This window comes from Podarcis muralis, chromosome 7, assembly GCF_964188315.1.
Source record: "Podarcis muralis chromosome 7, rPodMur119.hap1.1, whole genome shotgun sequence".
NCBI lineage: Eukaryota > Metazoa > Chordata > Lepidosauria > Squamata > Lacertidae > Podarcis > Podarcis muralis.
In genome coordinates, this window is record NC_135661.1 from 1,050,734 (window position 1) to 1,069,010 (window position 18,277).

An 18,277-nucleotide genomic window follows, 5' to 3' on the forward strand; every position below is an offset into this window, starting at 1 on the left:
TTCTGTAGTTTAACTCTGCACTGCAGGAGGAAGGACTTCCCTTTATCCTCCTCAAACCTTCCAAAACTCAGCTTCGTCAGATGTCTGCAAGTTTTGTGTTCTGTTTGTTTGTTTTTTATAATACCGTATTTTTCGCACCATAGGACGCACTTTTTCCCTCCTAAAAAACAAGGGAAAATGTGTGTGCGTCCTATGGAGCGAATGCAGGGGGGAGGCAGGCGGGAAAAGCCCTCAAGAGCCGCACACAAGCTTTGTGTGCCCTTGCGGGCTTTTTTCCAGGAGGGAGAAGGGACTGACTGGCCGCAGCAGTCCCTTCTCCCTCGTGGGGGAAAAGCCCCCAAGAGCGGCGCCCTCTTTAAAGGCTGTGCGGCTCCTGCAGGCTTTTGTACGAGGTGGGGGAATCCCCCCACCTCCCAGAAAAGCCAGGAGAAGCCGCACAGCCCCTTTAAAGAGCGTGCAGCTTCTGCGGGAGGTGGGGGAAGCTGCAGCAGATTCCCTCCTCCCGGGCTCCCTTTGAAGCGGCAATGTGGGAGGGGAGCAGCTTACACTCGTGTAAGCAGCTCCTCTCCCACTTTCCTCCTTCAAAGCAACTATGGAGGAGGGAAGGAAGGGGACCATGGATCCTCCGCTGCTCGAGGCTTCAGCGGATTCCCTCCTCCGTGATTGCTTCGAAGCGGCAATGTGGGAGGGGAGCAGCTTACACTCGTGTAAGCAGCTCCTCTCCCACTTTCCTGCTTCAAAGCAACTACGGAGGAGAGAAGGAAGGGGACCATGGATCCTCCGCTGCTCACGGCTGCAGCGGATTCCTCCTCCGTGATTGCTTTGAAGCAGGAAAGTGGGAGGGGAGCAGCTTACACTCATGTAAGCAGCTCCTCTCCCACTTTCCTGCTTCAAAGGGAGCCCAGGAGGAGGGAATCCACTGAAGCCTAGAGGGAATCCACTGCAGTTGCGAGCAGAGGATCCATGGCTCCGCTTCCTTCCCTCGAAGCAGGGTGCGGGGGTGCAGGGGGGAAGATGGCAGGAAATAGATGCCGGGCAGGAAGACACAACCACACTTTGACCACTGAAAGTCCACCTCAGCCTCCCCAGATTTCCACTGAGACGGCCAGGCTAATCTCGATGGCCATAAGTCAGGCTCAGCATTATTAACTGGACTTAGATAAGCCATGGTTCCCCTTCCTTCCCTCCTCTGAGGCTCAGTTTAAAGCAGCAAAGTGGACAGGAGCCACCCGCTTTGCTGCTTTAAATAGTTTAGTGCAACATTTGATTCAAAAATATTTTTTTCCGTATTTTCCTCCTCTAAAAACTAGGTGCGCCCTATGGTCAGGTGTGCCCTATGGAGCGAAAAATACGGTAATTTTTATTAGATTTACATATACAGTCATACCTCGGGTTACAGACGCTTCAGGTTGCCTTTTTTCAGGTTACGGACCCGCCGAAACCTGGAAGTACCGGAACTGGTTACTTCCTGGTTTTGGCTGTCGCTCATGCGCAGAAACGCTAAATCACACTTTGCGCATGCGCAGAAGCACCGAATTGCAACCCGCGCAGGTGCAGGTTGCGAACGCTGTGGGTTGCGTACGTGCATCCCGCACGGATCATGTTCGCAACCCGAGCGCCCACTGTAATCACATTACGTAGCATCATATCTTCTTATTTAACCTTTTTGGCTCAACTCAAGTTCTTGTATTCTGAGAGAGAGGGGTGGGGTGAGGAACCTTTTCTTTCTCTTTAAAAAATATATATATTTATGCTTCTCAGGTTTATACATTTCACTAATTTTACAATCATTTCAGCATTTCAAAACTTGACTTCCTTCTCCCTCTTTCTGCGGTTCCTTAAATTTATTTTTAATATCTTCTGCATATCCAAATAAACTTAATTTGCTCATTTATTCATCTACTTTAAATATATACTCTTACGAAACTGCAGGTTATTACAATAATCCTGCCCGTGTTCTTATCTGTTTACAATTTATCTAAATATTCCATAAACCATTTCCATTATTTTATAAAAAGTTTGTTATTGTGATTTCTTATTTTTCTGGTAAGTTTCGTCATTTCTGCATATGCCATAAGTTTTTGTATCCATTCTTCCTTTGCTGGGACTATTTCTTCTTTCCATTTCAGAGTGAGTGACATTCTTGCCACTGTACAGTAGTAGTATACATGAATAAGTTTCTATGAAGTTTAGGTAGTTCTGTCCCTATAATTCCCAATAGAAAAGCTTCTGGTTTTTTAAAACAAAGGTTATTTTAAACATCCTTTTCATTTCATTATATATCGTTTCCCAATAAGCTTTAACCTTACTACAAGACCACCACATATGATCGAAAGAACCTTCTTTATCTTTACGTTTCTGTCCCTAAATTCCCAAAAGTATTAGAATTACAGTTTTTCTTTGGGAAAAATCTTTTCTTTTTCCACTTCTTCCTGGGCATGCATCTTTGCATACTATTCTATCCCTAAACCTTTCTTCCTAGAGCAGTCGCCCCTGTCAGGAGTTCAGCCTACACTCGAGTAGGACCCTGGCAGAGACACATGCCCGAGTGTCATGTTCCCTCCCTCCTTTCTTCTGCCCGAATATCACAGCGACCGATGCCAACAGACATTGGCACACTTAGGGATCTGCAGAGTTTGCGCATCATGCGCGTGACAGACCTCAGCGACTCAGCATTTTGGCTAATCTACTTTATTTACATATCAACACACACGGAGCACTGCAACATGGCTCCCTCTCTCTCTAGCATGAGACAGCAAAGAGAAAAAGGACAAAGGACAATAGTTCCACTTCACGGAACACAGTAACACAAACACCCTGTCTCCGTCACTTCCCACTCTGTGGAGTCAAAACATATACCGTCATGTGAAAGACAACAATCCCATGACTGCAATCATGGAGCAGGAATTCTGACAGCCCTTCCATCATTTCGGCTGCCCTAATCTGAGCCTTTCTCAACTCCGCAGGTACTCCAGACCAGCCAGGCCTCATCGTGCAAGTCCACCCTCCACGGACCGCCGTCTCGCAAGGCAGCAAGGTGACCCTGCGTTGCCACGTCAGCGGGGCTCCACCACACTATTTCTACTGGTCCCGCGAAGACGGGCGCCCCGTGCCCAGCACCACCCAACGCAGGCAGCAAGGTGGGTTACTGTCAGGGACTGGGCAGAGGAGGAATGGTCGAGACAGCCTCCCCAGCTTGACTGTTTGAGGGAGGAGGAAGACGACGACAGTTTATTTACAACAGGAATTTGAGGGACGTCGCAGCTCAGTGGCAGATGAGGCGAAAAGTTGGGAAATAATGTGAGAGGAGGAGGTGGAAGAGGAAGCGCCAGGGGGGCGACAGCTGATGGACACAGTGTCTTTAGAAAGCATTCCAGACCTCCCCTCCCAGAACCCGGCGAGCCTTGAAAGTAGGGGAGCAAAAAGCTCAAAGGCAGAGGTCACGTAGCAGCACCCATAGAAGTGACGAATGAGGAAGTGGGAGAGATGGGAGGTGAAGATTCACTTAGGACAACACCATTATCCAAGAGGCTGGGTTCTATAGCCTCTCTCTGTAGATACGGAATAAAAAGTGGACGGCAAGAAACATTCCCTCGTCTTTGTACGTTCCTGGGCAACCAGCTGGGAGTCGCAGGCAGCAGCCAGACAGTTACTTTCAGGGGGAGGGTGGAAGCTTTCTCCAGGCTTGGTAAAAGAATAAATTCTGAGCCGCTCGGTCTTGCTTAAAAGGAAGATGGCTCCCTTCATTCATACGCTGACTCGGTGGACAATTGTGTGTGTCTCCCCTCTTCACCCACCGTAACACTTACGCACAGACTCCCTCCCAAAGACAGCCTTCTGTAAATTATGTACAATTTTTCTGGGAAAGGGTGTTTAAGGAGATAACAGAAATCACTGGGTTAAAGTTGACCGAAAGTCCAGAGGTAGCATTATTATCCATTTACGATGGGGTGGAAGGTTTGCAGGCTAGGAAGGACTTACTCACAAATTAATTTATTGACAGCTGCACGCATTATGATAGCTAGGAAGTAAAAGGGGCAAGCAGAATATAAAATGGAAGGATGGTATAAAGAGGTGTGTGGGATATAGCTATTGATGATAAATTGACATGTGCCATTAAGGTAAGACGGGGAATACGCAGGAGAAATGATTTCGATGAGATATGGAAGATATATTTGTAGAATTTGTATTGTTAAAACAGAAAGGGGTCAAACCATCGCAAGAGGTGCTGGAATTTTGGGAGGTTGGATAGTTACAGTGGAACGGTCTCTGTGGTGGGGTGCACATTTTTATTCTTATTTATGTATAATAATAATAATAATAATAATAATAATAATAATAATAATAATAATAATTTGTTTATACCCTGCCCATCTGGTTGGGTTTTCCTAGCCACTCTGAGCGACTAACAACAGAATATTAAAAACATGATAAGTCATCAAACATTATTATTAATAATAATAATAATAGGAAAAAAGAAGGGCCTGCGGGGGGTTGGACTAGATGACCCCTGGGAAACCTTCCAGCTCGTCTCCATCTCCCTTGATTTCCTCCCCAGGACTGGAGCTCCACTTCCCCAACATCCAGCCCTCCGAAGCCGGCGTCTACATCTGCACATGCCGCAACCCGCAGTTCAGCAATGCCAGCCGTGCCGAGGTGGTCGTCACAGGTGAGACGCACCTTTTTGCTAGGAGTGAACTTCCTGCCCCGGGAGGAGCTCGAGGCAGGAAGGGGTGGGTGCCGATTGACGGGAGCCGCAGGAGTCAAGAGGGCTCTCTGCTGTTTAACATAACTCCTCCCCTCCCACCCCACTAAATGGACCACGTCTGAGGCTCCCTTTGCTGCCAAAGGCTGGGGGAAATAGGCAAGTTGTCAACGATGGCACCTGGCGCATTTCCTTGGGGAGAGGATTCCGGAAACAGCATCCAAGGAAGGGCACGGATCTTGGCAAGGAGAAGGCCACGAGGGAGTCTTTCGCAAATCTCTCTCTGCTTCCGCAGAAGGCCCCAGCAAGCCCATCACAGTGACCGTGGAGGAGCAGAAGGTGCAGAGCGTGAAGCCAGGGGGAGACGTCACCTTTGTCTGCACAGCCAAGAGCAAGGTCAGCTCCTTCAGCCTTTGTGTGCTCATTTGCTTGCTTGCGTTCCTGTACCTGTTGCTTCAAAGAGCTCCAGGTGGCATACACGCTTCTCACCCTTCCTCATTTAATCCCCACGACAACCCTGAAATGTAGGTTCGCCTGGGAGGCAGCGACAGGCCCCTAGTGAACTTTGAGGCCAAATGGGAGGATTTGAACTCAAGGGCCTAGTTCAGGGGAGCAGGGTGGATGTTAAAGCCCCCAACCCCCTGTGTAAAAGTTAAAGGTTGCATTCAACCACACAATCCTCATTCTGCACTTGTAAGAATTGTCAGGAGCTCGTCCTACACTCGAGTAGGACCCTGGTAGAGACACATGCCCGACTGGCATGTTCTCTCCCTCCTGGTTGAGCATTCGGGAGCTTCAAAAGCTTTCTTCAGCCCGAACATCACAGCGACCGATGCCAACAGACATCGGCACACTTAGGGATCTGCGGAGTCTTCGCAACTTCCTTAACAGACTTCAGCGACTCAGCATTTTGGCTAATCTACTTTATTTACATATAAACACACACGGAGCACTGCAACATGGCTCCCTCTCTCTCTAGCATGAGACAGCAAAAGGACAAAGGACTATAGTCCCACTTCACGGAACACAGTAACACAAACACCCTGTCTCCGTCACTTCCCACTCTGTGGAGTCAAAACATATACCGTCATGCGATAGACAAAAATCCCATGACTGCAATCATAGAGCAGGAATTCTAAGAAGAAATCGGCTTTTTAATGTGACAGCACTTTGCAATTCCCTGCCTATTGACATCAGGCAGATGCCTTTGCTGTGCCCTTTTTGGCACCTGCTAAAATCATTTTTGTTCAGGCAAACCTCTCCAGACATGTCAAACTTTATGTGTGTTATTATTAGCTACCATTGATATGGCACTGTGGTCTAAACCACCGAGCCTCTTGGGCTTGCCGATCGGAAGGTTGGCAGTTCGAATCCCCGCAACGGGGTGAGCTCCCATTGCTCTGCCCCAGCTCCTCCCAACTTATCAGTTCGAAAGCACGCCCGTGCAAGTAGATAAATATGTAGCTCTGCAGCGGGAAGGTAAAGGGTGTTTTCATGCGCTCTGGTTTCCGTCACGGTGTCCCGTTGCGCCAGAAGCGGCTTAGTCCTGCTGGCCACATGACCCAGAAAGCTGTCTGTGGACAAACGCCGGCTCCCTCAGCCTGAAAGCGAGATGAGCGCCGCAACCCCATAATCGCCTTTGACTGGGCATAATTGTCCAGGGGTCCTTTACCTTTTTAAAGAATACCTTGAATATTCTTAAATACCTGTTTATGTTTCCAATGGAGAGTTCTACTATTTTCTTCCATATTTTTCTTAAACCACTTGTAGAGGTTTTCTTATAATCAAGCTACATACAAATTTCATTCAATTAAAAAAAAAAACCCAACGCATTGAAAGAAATGTCTGTATACATGTTGCATGTTGAAAAACAAATTCTAGTATGAAAGTGCACATTAAAAACAAATGTGCATTCTTATTTTTATCATCATCATTACTACTATTCTCATTATCATCGTTTAATTTATTATTCACATCTCTGGTGTCAAAAGCGGGGGGGGGGGGGGAGGAGGCTGGTAGAGAGGTAACACTACCTGTTGAAAAGCTGCCTGTCTTTGGAGTCCCAACTCTCTCCTCCCCTGGCTGCCCACCCCCAGTCTCCTGCCTACACCCTGGTATGGACACGCCAGAACAATGGGAAGCTGCCCAGCCGGGCCATGGACTTCAACGGGATCCTCACCATACGCAACGTCCAACCAGAGGACGCCGGGATCTACGTCTGCACAGGGTCCAACATGTTCGACATGGACGAAGGAGTCGCCACACTCTACGTGCAAGGTAGGGATGGAGAAAGGGGGCTGCATGCTCAGGGTCCTCCGAGGCTGCGGGCACAGCCGGATCGTGGCTCAACACCGACACCCAACGCTCGCCCACCTGGCCACAGGTTGCACACGGCATCTGAGCACGCTCGTCTCTGCCAGAATGTCACAAAAGATGGCTCCCACCTGTTGCTTCTTGGGGGTAATGGGAGTTGGGGTTTCAGGCGCCGGGATCAGAGAGGTCCATTCACCCCCTTTCTCCTGCTCGGAAGCCAGGCAAGCCTCTGCCAGTCAGTGCAGACGATACTGAGCTGGAGGGGCTCCGTAGAAGACCGCTCCCTGCGGTCCCGGCTCTGAAGGGAAGGGTTTACAGCTCAGTTCTAGAGCAGTTGCTTGGCATGCAGAAGGTCCCACGTTCCTTCCTGGGCTGCGTCTCCAGGTAGGGCTGGGGGTAAGGATCCTCATCATGCTGCCAACCAGTGTAGACAATACTGAGCTAGATGGACCTTAACTTAGATCCTGTTTCTGACTTTCTCAGTACCGTGGGGACCAGAGCCTTTCTTTATTTTTAGTGTGAGGCAGGAGCTCTGTGGCAGAGCTGCTGCTTTGCATGCAGAGGGTCCCTTGTTCAGCCCCCAACATACCGTATTGACCCGAATATAAGCCGCACCCGCAAATAGGCCGCACCTTTAACATTCAAGGGGGGGGGAGGAGAAAAAAAAAGACAATACCCAAATATAAGCATCTCCCTTAAAATTCCGCAGGCATTCACACCAATAAATGGCAAATGTAGAAGGAAATCCTACAGCGTGACCGTAAAAGCCAGTTTTTGTAAGGTCGTGAATTTAAGCCGCACTTTAACTTTTCACGGTTGGAATTGGGGGGGGGGGGAGTGTGGCTTATATTCAGGACAATATGGTACATCTCCAGGGACAATCCATTTCTGATCCACTGGGCAAGGATCTCCAGCTCTGGAAAACAGTCCCTTGGGTGCCCGGGGGTCCTTACCATTGGCCAGGCCCTCATCCTCCCTGGGCCTGGTTTTCATGTCCCTCTCCCTCGCCCGCAGCTCCGTCTAAGACCCAGATGTTCTATGGACCTGTAGAAGTGGTGGAAGGCCACAGGCCCTGTAAGTCGGTTTTGGCCCCCACTTGCATGCCCCATTGTCCATCGCTGCAAGGTTTCGGTTTCATACCCTCGCACTAGAGTCCTATCCACCTCTTTCTCCTCCTCTTCTGCATGGGTTTTGATGGCATGGGTGATGGGTTGTTGACACTCCTGTTTTCTACACCCACCCACCACCCTGCGCTACAGTCATCAGCATCACGCATGCTTCACGTCTAGGGTGACATCCATTTGCTCCCGCATGGCTCGGTTCCTTTCCTGATTCTGCGGGGTCTTGAGGGCACAGCACATGAGCCTTTCTCCATCCCTGTTCTGAAATTGCCACTGGCATGGACTCCCCACCCCGGCTTCCCAGAGCCGCCTTGAACTTTCCTCTCCCCAATTTAGCTGGACCCGCGGTCCACCCCATGGCCACCATTGAGCCCTCGCAGCTGAGCGTCCAGCCAGGACAAGCGGCCGAGTTCCGCTGCATCGCTACCGGGAGCCCAGAGCCCACGCTGGAGTGGATTGGTAAGCTTCCTGCTAGGTGACGCCGTGGCCCCTGTCTCCGAAAAGTCACCTTCCGTCAGGCATCCCCAGGAATTTTCCAGGGGACTTGGACTTGTAAATAGTTAAAAGAGTATTGGGAAGTGATCCATAACAAATTGAGAAAAAAATAATAACTCCTCTCTCTCCTCTGAGAGCCAGTGTGGTGTAGTGGTTAAGAGCGATGGACTCGTAATCTGGTGAACCAGGTTTGATTCCCCGCTCCTCCGAATGCAGCTGCTGGGTGACCTTGGGCCAGTCACACTTCTCTGAAGTCTCTCACCCCACTCACCTCACAGGGTGTTTGTTGTGGGGGAGGAAGGGAAAAGGAGATTGTTAGCTGCTTGTAAAGGTAAAGGGACCCCTGACCATTAGGTCCAGTCGTGACTGACTCTGGGGTTGCGCGCTCATCTCGCTCTATCTATTTATCTACTTGCACTTTGAAATGCTTTCGTACTGCTAGGTTGGCAGGAGCAGGGACCGAACAACGGGAGCTCATCCCGTGGCGGGGATTCAAACCGCCGACCTTCTGATCAGCGAGTCCTAGGCTTGGTGGTTTAACCCACAGTGCCACCCGTGTCCCTTTTTAGCTGCTTGTAGGCATGGCCAAACTCAGCCCTCCAGATGTTTTGGGACCACAGTTCCCATCATCCCTATCAACTGGTCCTGTTAGCTAGGGATGATGGGAGTTGTAGTCCCAAAACATCTGGAGGGCCGAGTTTGGCCATGCCTGCCTTAAAAGGAGTGAAAGGCGGGATATCAAGTCCAAACTCCTCCTCCTCCTCCTCCTCCTCCTCCTCCTCCTCTTCCTCCTCCTCCTCCTCTTCTTCTTCTTCTTCTTTCTATCAGGTGGACAAGGTGGCGTCATCTCCTCCAAAGCCGTCATCCAGGGTGGGATCCTGCGCTTCCCGGCAGTGGAGCCTTCCGACGAAGCCCAGTATTTGTGCCGTGTGCGGAATAGTGCCGGACAACATATGGCCCGTGCCTTCTTACAAGTACACAGTACGTTGTGCCCTGGCGAGAAGTGGGTGGCGCGCCATCCATTTGACCCGTCTCTGGGGGTGCCGAATGTGCCCCTGCAGGAGGACAGAGCCCGCCTGCTCCAGGGCCAAAGGGAGCCCACCCGGTTCAGCCGCTGATAACATTACCTTCCTACATGTGTCTAATCTTCTTTTAAAGTCATCCAAGTTGGTGGGGAGTCTGGAGCCAGCACTGCTGATAATATTATCTAGTGGTGGGCAGAGAAAGGAAGCCTTTTCTCTCTCGCCACTCTGGCTTCATTATCAGAGAGGGCAGCCATCAGGGTGGATAAAAATAAATGATTAAAAATAATAATCGTATTTTTTTAAAATTTAAATCGGATTTTTAAAATAAAATGCTTTTGGGGGGAAAACCTTTCTAAAGATAGTTTTCCAATTAAGTTACATTATAGTCCAAAGGCTATTCATCAGGAAGTAAGGATTTGTTTAAAGTTTTTCATGTGTGCTAAAACTCAGTCTAAGTTTTTTTAAAAAATTGTTTAACCACATCAGTTAACAACCATGGATGCATCTGCTATAATATTATTATTTTAGTTAAATAAATTGTTTAAATTGTTATTAAGGAAATGATTATTTTTCTCCTTCTGATGAAGTACAGCAGAAAAGTTCTCCAAATATAAACGGTTAACTTATTAAACCTCACAATAATTTCATCGTTATCGGTCTATGTATTTCTAATAGCAGGGCTTCCCCCCCCTAAAAAAATGTTTAGGGGGTACTCTCATTTTGACTCAAGAAAATCACCATTTTATAGTTCAAATCAGGAACAATAAATACAGTAAATGGACAAAGATTCACAAAATGTTTAGGGGTATGCGTACCCCTGCGTACCCCCCAGAAAAAAGCACTGTCTAATAGTATAACCAAATCAGTAATTTTTGATATAACTGTAAAAACTACTCTGATAATTTAATATTCCAAAAATGAAACCTTCATTTAGTTCTCAATGTTAAGATGAGACCAACAAGAATGAGTCTTTCGGGGGGGGGGGAGGGATTTAAATCATGCATAGGCAAACTCGGCCCTTCAGATGTTTTGGGACTACAACTCCCATTATCCCTGACCACTGGTCTTGTTAACTAGGGATGATGGGAGTTGTAGTCCCAAAAAATCTGGAGGGCCTGAGTTTGCCTATGCCTGATTTAAATCAAGTCTTTTTGACTAGTGATTTAAATTGTGATTTAAATTGATTTGATTTAAATCAAATCCACCCTGGCAGCCATCTCTGTCAAGTATCTCTCCCTTCCCTAGGCCAGGTCAAGAGGGGCTGGGGGGGGGGCAATTGGAGGGGAAGAGGTGGGCTCACCTGCCGCTCTGCTCTTCCTCAGGTGCCAGCATCCCACAAGTGCAGGTGAGCCCAGAACGGACAGAGGTCCACGAAGGGAGCACCGTGAGGCTCTACTGCCGAGCAGGAGGCTCCCCTGCTGCTACCATCACCTGGGAAAAAGAAGGAGGCCGTTTGCCCCCACAGGTGAGTCTCAGAAGAATAGGGGGCGATGGGCTTCTCTGCTTCAGAGAGGCCTCCCCACCCCTGAGAATGTCAGTGTCAAAGGGGATTCATGGAGGAGAGGGAAAAGGGGCCCAGGATGGGAGAGGCCAGTGATGTTAGCTGGAAGCCGTCCCCTCTGCTCCAAAATAAAAGCCCTAACGATGCTTCATCTTAGGGTTGTCTGCCCTTACTCAGCTGTGAAGCAAAGGCACTCTGCACGTGCCTAAGTCTACTCTTGTTCCTTGCTACTCCTTCGCATAGAAGCCAGCTCTACACATTTGCAAGTGATTGTGCTCGCCTAGTGGCATGTTTCGGTGAGCGTGTACGCAGGACCCCAGAGGGGGCATACTTTTGAGAAGTTACAGTAGGGGTGTTCACATGTTGCATTGAACCAGTGTATCATCTGAGTACCTGTTATAAGAAAAAACTTCTCCTTTTCCCTTATGGGGTATCCAGGATCCCGTATAGAGTCCTTAAGTGGGTTCCCTATCAGCAGGAGAAAATAACAGAGGCCAACCAGAGAATATTGAGAAGCAAAGCGGCTAGTAAGCCTGATCTTTATCCAACTGTTGCAACAGGGTCCCCTGCTCATCCCACGCAGGAGGGAGGAGGGACCCAGAACAATGGTGCGCAAGCCCCTATAAAGAGTTTTGAAATTGCCCACCTTGTAGCTCAAGACCACGGCCTAAAACATCATACATACATCATAGAAGGAGGCAATCTTCAGCAGAAATCCTGTTTGCCAGGATACCTGACAGTGGTCACTGATTGCTTTACTTGGGTAGCCTGGCCATTCTTTTGTGATGGTTAATAGTTTAGTTCCACAGTCCAAGTTAGAGGCTTGCCCTATTAATACACAAATACACCCTTAAGACAGGATTTGTAAGCAAAAGACAATGGGAAGTCTTTCCCCATTTTCCTCCCTTACTGCAGAGGAATATTTGAAGTCACTGGGAGAGTTAAAATGGCTTCAGGATTGCTCTCCTGTACTATTTCAGACACATGGTTTATATATTATATATTAAATGTATTTTAATATTTTGTTGGAAGCCGCCCAGAGTGGCTGGGGAAGCCCAGCCAGATGGGCAGGGTATAAATTATTATTATTATTATTATTATTATTATTATTATTATTATTATTATTATTATTATTATTATGTTTGCCTTGTACATTTATGAACATTCAGTTTATATTTGAGACCTTAGAATTCTTATAACTGTGTTCACAAATACTTGAGCTGTACAGCCTGCCCAGCATCCCATCCTTCGCTGACTTTGTCACTGTTCGACTTTTGTCTCCTGGAATTTGTGGGGGCTTGTTCCAGGCAGGGACCCAGGCCAGGGCTGCCAGATCCTTCCTTCCTCCCTCCCTTCACTCTCTTCCTCTTCCTTCTGTCTCCTCCGGGCTCCCCGCTCCTGCTCCCTTCCTCTCTTTCTTTCTTTCTTCCTCCTCCCCTGGATAGGCTCTCTCCGTCTTTGGCTTCTTCCACTTCCAAGGTGACAGCCTGGAGGTTCTCCAGCGGCGGACCCAGGAGCTCCAACAGGTAGCCCTCTGCACAAGCCTCTCCTTGGCCTCTTCTGCTTACCCCTCCATTTCCTAGCTGCTTTCTGTCTCTTTGTTGCTTCCAACTAAGCATACTCAGAGTAGAGCCATTGGAAGCAATAGACCTAAGTTGGTTATGTCCTTTAACTTCAGTGGGTCTATTCTCAGTAGGGCTAGCACTGGACACCATCCCCACCTCTCCATTTTACACTTCCTGTCCTTCTGGTTCTCCGGCAATGATGGGCAGATTTGTCAATTTCAATTTGTCATTTTTCCAGTTTTTAAATTCAGTTCTCTACACCAGTTTGTAATTTATTTTTTAAAGTCCACATTAAAATTCATCAGTATTTGAGTGCAGATTTCTCCCAATACAGTTGTACCTTAGAAGTCAAACAGTATCCATTCCGGAAGTCCGTTTGACTTCCAAAAAGTTCAAAAACCAAAGCTCGGCTTCTGATTGGCTGCAGGAAGCTCCTTCAGCCAAACGGAAGCCGTGGATGCCCCATCGGACATTCGGGAGCCAAAATGTTCGAGAACTAAGCTGTTCGAAAAACCAAGGTATGACTGTACACACTTTTTTTGTTTTTTTAAAGCAGTTTGGTCTAAATTGCACATTTTTGCAAAGCAAGAATTTCCCTAATGCAGTGCATTTTTGTACATTATTTTCAATCATACATGCAGTTGTAGCCTCGATTTAGGCTAGCATGCGTGATTTTATACTTACTGCTTAGCTGGGCAGCTGCACTGCGTAATTCAGAGGCGTGCGTACTTTGATGGGTGGTTGCATGCTGGGCTGTGTCCAACTTAAGTTCCTCAGAGCAGACCCTTTGAAATTGACGAACCTGAGTTAGTCCTATCCATTCACTGGGTCTGCTCAGAGTGGCACCAGCACTGGGTACAACCCTATGTTTAAGAATGTGCCAATTAAGTTCACCTTTTAAATGTGAACAGGATTGAATTCTGCTCCACATTTATTCTCCGGTGGGGAGGAAAGAGGTCCATTCTCATCATGCCATCTGCCCCAGGCCTCCCTCCCTCATCTACCCCTCCTGAACATGCCTCAGAAACCACAAGCCACAGGGCTCATGTGGAATGTCTGCGTTCTCCACCAGTTGCAGCTTCAAGAGGGAAATGGGGCTCAATGTCCCTCCCCCTCCGCCATGACTGGGGGTAGGTAACCTGGTCTTCTCCACATACCCTCTGTCCCCAACTCTGCCCTCATCACAGTCAATCAGGACTCCAAGGTGGATGTTTCCCTTCCCCCTGACCCGTCTAACATTAATCTATTTGTTCGCTTGCTTGCTTATTTGGATAGAGAGGTTTGTATCAGCCTGCTTTCTCTCTCCAAAACGGAGCTGTCCGAAGCAGCTGTTTGCTAAGCTTTGGACTCCAACTCAGCCCCATGCTCCCATCAGCTCCAGTGCCATACAGCTGAGCTGGATGGGGCAGACTGGGTATTGGAGTGTAAAGTGTCTGAAGGGCAGCATGCTGGGGCCGATTGAGCAAACACCACAATCGGCCGATAGCATCACTTCACGGAAAAGCAAACTGAATCCTTCAAATGCATTTGTGGAGATGGCCCTTTGCTCAGTCACCACCAGATGCTTGCTGTGGTTTAAAGGTAAAGTGACCCCTGACCAATAGGTCCAGTCGTGGCCAACTCTGGGGTTGCGGCACTCATCTCGCTTTATTGGCCGAGGGAGCCGGCGTACAGCTTCCGGGTCATGTGGCCAGCATGACTAAGCCGCTTCTGGCAAACCAGAGCAGCGCGTGGAAACGCCATTTACCTTCCCACTAGAGTGGTACCTATTTATCTACTTGCACTTTGATGTGCTTTCGAACTGCTAGGTTGGCAAGAGCAGGGACCGAACAATGGGAGCTCACCCCATGGCGGGGATTCGAACCGCCGACCTTCTGATTGGCAAGTCCTAGGCTCTGTGGTTTAACCCACAGCGCCACCCGCGTCCCTTGCTGTGGTTTACACGGCTTCATTTTAGGCAATCTGGCAGGGGCACTTTTTTGCACATCAGAGGCCTGCCTAGCAGCCAGCATGGCCTGTGGGGCATTGGAGCTCAGCCGCAGCTCCAGAAACACTCCAGTGACTCTCCTCTTCCTCCTCGCCCCCAGTCCCGTGCAGAGAGGACAGACATTGCCACCTTGGTCATCCCCTCTATCACAGTGGCTGACGGCGGGGTGTACCACTGTGTGGGGAGCAGCGCATCAGGAGTCGGTCGGGCAAGAATCGAGGTGATGGTCATCCGAGGTAAGTAGAGGGTTTTCTTTGGACTGGGCCTTGGTGGCCATCAGCCCCCATGCAGAGACTCCACCATCGGGGTCCTGGCAGGATTTTTTGAAAGGACACATTCACACGGTACATCCAAAGCACTATGACACTACTTTACACAGTCATCATGGCTTCCCCCAAAGAATTCTGGGAGCTGTAGTTTGGTAAGGGTGCTTCGAGGTCTTAGAAGGTACCCCTCTCCGAGCTACAGTTCCCAGAGTTCCCTGGGAAGAGGGATCGATTGTTACAAGCACTCCAGCAATTGTCGCTCTGGCGACTTTCCAGACAGGATTCATTGCAGATTAGGAGCTCGTGTCAACATTCCATTGGCAGAGATAACTATGTACAGTGGTACCTTGGTTCTCAAACTTTATCCATTCTGGAAGTCTGTTCCAAAACCAAAGTGCTCCAAAGCCAAGGCATACTTTCCCATGGAAAGTAGCGCAAAACGGATTAATCCATTCCAGACTTTTAAAAGCAACCCCTAAAAGCGGTGCTTCAGCTTACGTCAGTTCTGTGTTACGAACGGGCCTCCAGAACGGATCCCATCCGTAACATGAGGTTCCACTGTACTATAAAATCAATCAATCATTCATTCAATAGCTGAACTGGGTTCCGCACAGTCACAAAAACAAATTAAGCGGAAAAGCCTCAAATGCAAAAATGCAAAATAAAGAGCAAAAACAAAAGCACCAGGCTTAATCCATTCCAGAAGTCCGCTTGACTTCCAAAATGTTTGAAAACCAAGGTGCAGGCGCCCCGGAAACAATAGCCGACAGCTGCATTGGACGTTAGGCTTCCGAAAAAAGTTCAAAAACCAGAACACACACTTCCGGGTTTTTGGCGTTTGGGAACCAAGGTGTTTGAGAACCAAGGTACCACTGTAGTGATTAATGTTAGCCAGGCTATAATTCTTGGTTATCAAATTAATCTCTGAGGAACAGAGATAACAGAGATTCACTTCCAACACTCTAAAAGGGCTGCTTTCTTGCCAAGGGACTGAGAAACCTTCAACGTTAAATGTTCAATGTTCAGAAAAAGTCAGAAGCCCAAGGCAGTATAAGTTCCTCAACTACGTTTATTCAACATTGTCAGTGACAATGGCTCACTCATAGGAAAACAAAGCCCGAATTCCAGAACTACACAATGAAAGCGCCAACAAGAACTGACCGTTGACAGTTGAAAGTGCATGCGCTTACATGCCATTAGAACGTTCGTCAACCAACGCTTATACAGTTGGTTAGAACGCACCTTGTAACATAAAAAGTGTTAAACCCAATACATAACAACTTACTTCCAGATTTTCGGCGTTTGGGAACCAAGACGTTTGAGAACCAAGGTACCACTGTAGTGATTAGTGATAGCCAGGCTATAACTCTCGGTTATCAAATTATCTCTGAGGAACAGAGATAACAGGAATTCGCTTCCAACGCTCTGAAAGGGCTGCTTTCTTGCCAAGGGACTGAGAAATGGACCCAGGCAGGGTGTGTAACCTAGAGTGAAAGAACTGTAATTATGCCAAAACAACCGCGTAATAGCCCTAGGGCAAAGATCCGCTAAACCTCCCTTTCCTTAATTATTTCTGAAACTCATATAAATTGTGACTGAAGCTATCTATCTGCCAATTAAAACATTCATCTGAAATACGAGCCACCTACTGGCTTAAGAGGTGACGCTACTAAGGGGCTCAAAACCAAACAGAAAGCATGCTTTAATCATACGTACCAAAGGGATTTTAAACAGCTTAGAGATTCTCCAACACTGCGAAACTTCCATTTTATTTTGTTCTATTTTTAATCCTCCGCTTCACTGCTGAATGTGCTGGTTGTGATGTGAGGTACGTTTTATGGAAAACCCTGAGGGGTAGGCTGCAGAGTTTCGGAGGGACACGTTTGCTGCCTTAGTGAGATTATATATAAACCCACACGCTTGGGACAAACTCGCCAGGAAAAAGATTCAGGAGTTTTGAGCGGAGAAGGAAAAAGAATCACTTGGCATCAGTTCTTGGCCAGTATGGTTGGTGGAAACTCCACATCCAGAGGCACTCTACCTCTGAACGCCAGTTGTGGCAGGGAGACAAGGGGGGCTTGTTGTGGGGAGACTGCTGTTTTGTACTCCAGCACTGTTTGTGGTCTTCCCGTCCTGCTGTAAATCAGGATCCAAGACTGCATGGGCTCGCTTGGGCCTGACCCAGCTTGCTTATCCTTGTAGCTGCAGGCCTTTCCCCGACGGTGAATATTGAATCGTCATCCTCTTCAGTCATAGAAGGGCAGACCTTGGATCTGAACTGCATCGTGGCCGGCCAGCCAGCTGCATCCGTCACATGGTACCGGCGAGGAGGCGCCTTGCCTTCCAACCACCAGGTTGGTACAGGTTGGGCTGACAGGAGGTGAAGTCCATCAATTTTTGGAAGCCTGCAGGTTCTCCGTCCCCAAAGCAGAGTTGTGAATAAGATAGGCAGGGGCAGTGAAGACAAGTGATGGAGGTAGCCAGGGGCAGTGAATTTAGGGATAGGGAACCTCTCTCTAGATCAGCCTTTCTCAACCTGTGAGTCCCCAGATGTTGTTGAACTACAACTCCCATCACCCCTAGCTAGCAAGGCCAGAGCTCAGGGATGATGGGAGTTGTAGTCCCAACAACATCTGGGGACCCACAGGTTGAGAACCGCTGCTCTAGATGTCGATGGACGCTGAAATTTCATCATTCCTGGCCAGCATGGCTAGAGGTCATGGGTGGTGATGGGAGTTGTAGTCTAATAACATCTGGAGGGCCACAACTTCCTTGGACCTGAATTCAAAAGAGGAGGTGGTTAGGGAAAATCAAGGCCAGTGAAGGCTTAGTTCAGGCATGTGCAGAACCTGTGTGGTTCTCTTTCAATTAATGAATTGAAGAAAAATGTTTAAAAGTACTTTTTTTAAAAACAAAACAAAAAACCAGAGTCCTTTTTGTTTGGGATAATTCAGACTCAAATTCCCAGGAGTCAAAAAAGGTTATTTATGTATGCCACTACTGCGGCCCGTGTTTCGCTAGCCAAAAAATGGAAAGTGAGTGAGGTCCCAGCCAAAGAAGAATGGCAACTCAAGCTGTCAGAATATGCGCAGCTTGCAGACTTAACATATTGAATAAGAGAACAAGAACCCACGTTTAGAGAAGATTGGAAAACGTTTATTGAATATATGGGAAATAATTGTGCACAGCTGAAAACACTGGCAGCATTAAGATAAATTCAACAGTATAATCAAGTTTTGATGGATGCAATAATGGAATACTGAATGGCCTAGTTTTTGTAAAATATGCAGGGATTTATG

The 18,277-nt window shown here is 48.0% G+C and overlaps 1 protein-coding gene across 1 annotated transcript in view; it reads left to right on the forward strand.

Moving 5' to 3' along the window:
• The window catches only part of LOC114602823 (basement membrane-specific heparan sulfate proteoglycan core protein-like), a 218,570-nt gene that overhangs the window by 148,922 nt on the left and 51,371 nt on the right, over positions 1–18,277 (forward strand). The window contains exons 50-59 of the mRNA XM_077930973.1: positions 2,967–3,140; positions 4,559–4,669; positions 5,001–5,101; positions 6,802–6,982; positions 8,033–8,092; positions 8,476–8,598; positions 9,463–9,615; positions 10,982–11,124; positions 14,813–14,948; positions 17,181–17,332. Of these exons, the coding sequence (XP_077787099.1) occupies positions 2,967–3,140; positions 4,559–4,669; positions 5,001–5,101; positions 6,802–6,982; positions 8,033–8,092; positions 8,476–8,598; positions 9,463–9,615; positions 10,982–11,124; positions 14,813–14,948; positions 17,181–17,332 (1,334 nt within the window). The remainder of the gene's footprint in view (positions 1–2,966; positions 3,141–4,558; positions 4,670–5,000; positions 5,102–6,801; positions 6,983–8,032; positions 8,093–8,475; positions 8,599–9,462; positions 9,616–10,981; positions 11,125–14,812; positions 14,949–17,180; positions 17,333–18,277) is intronic.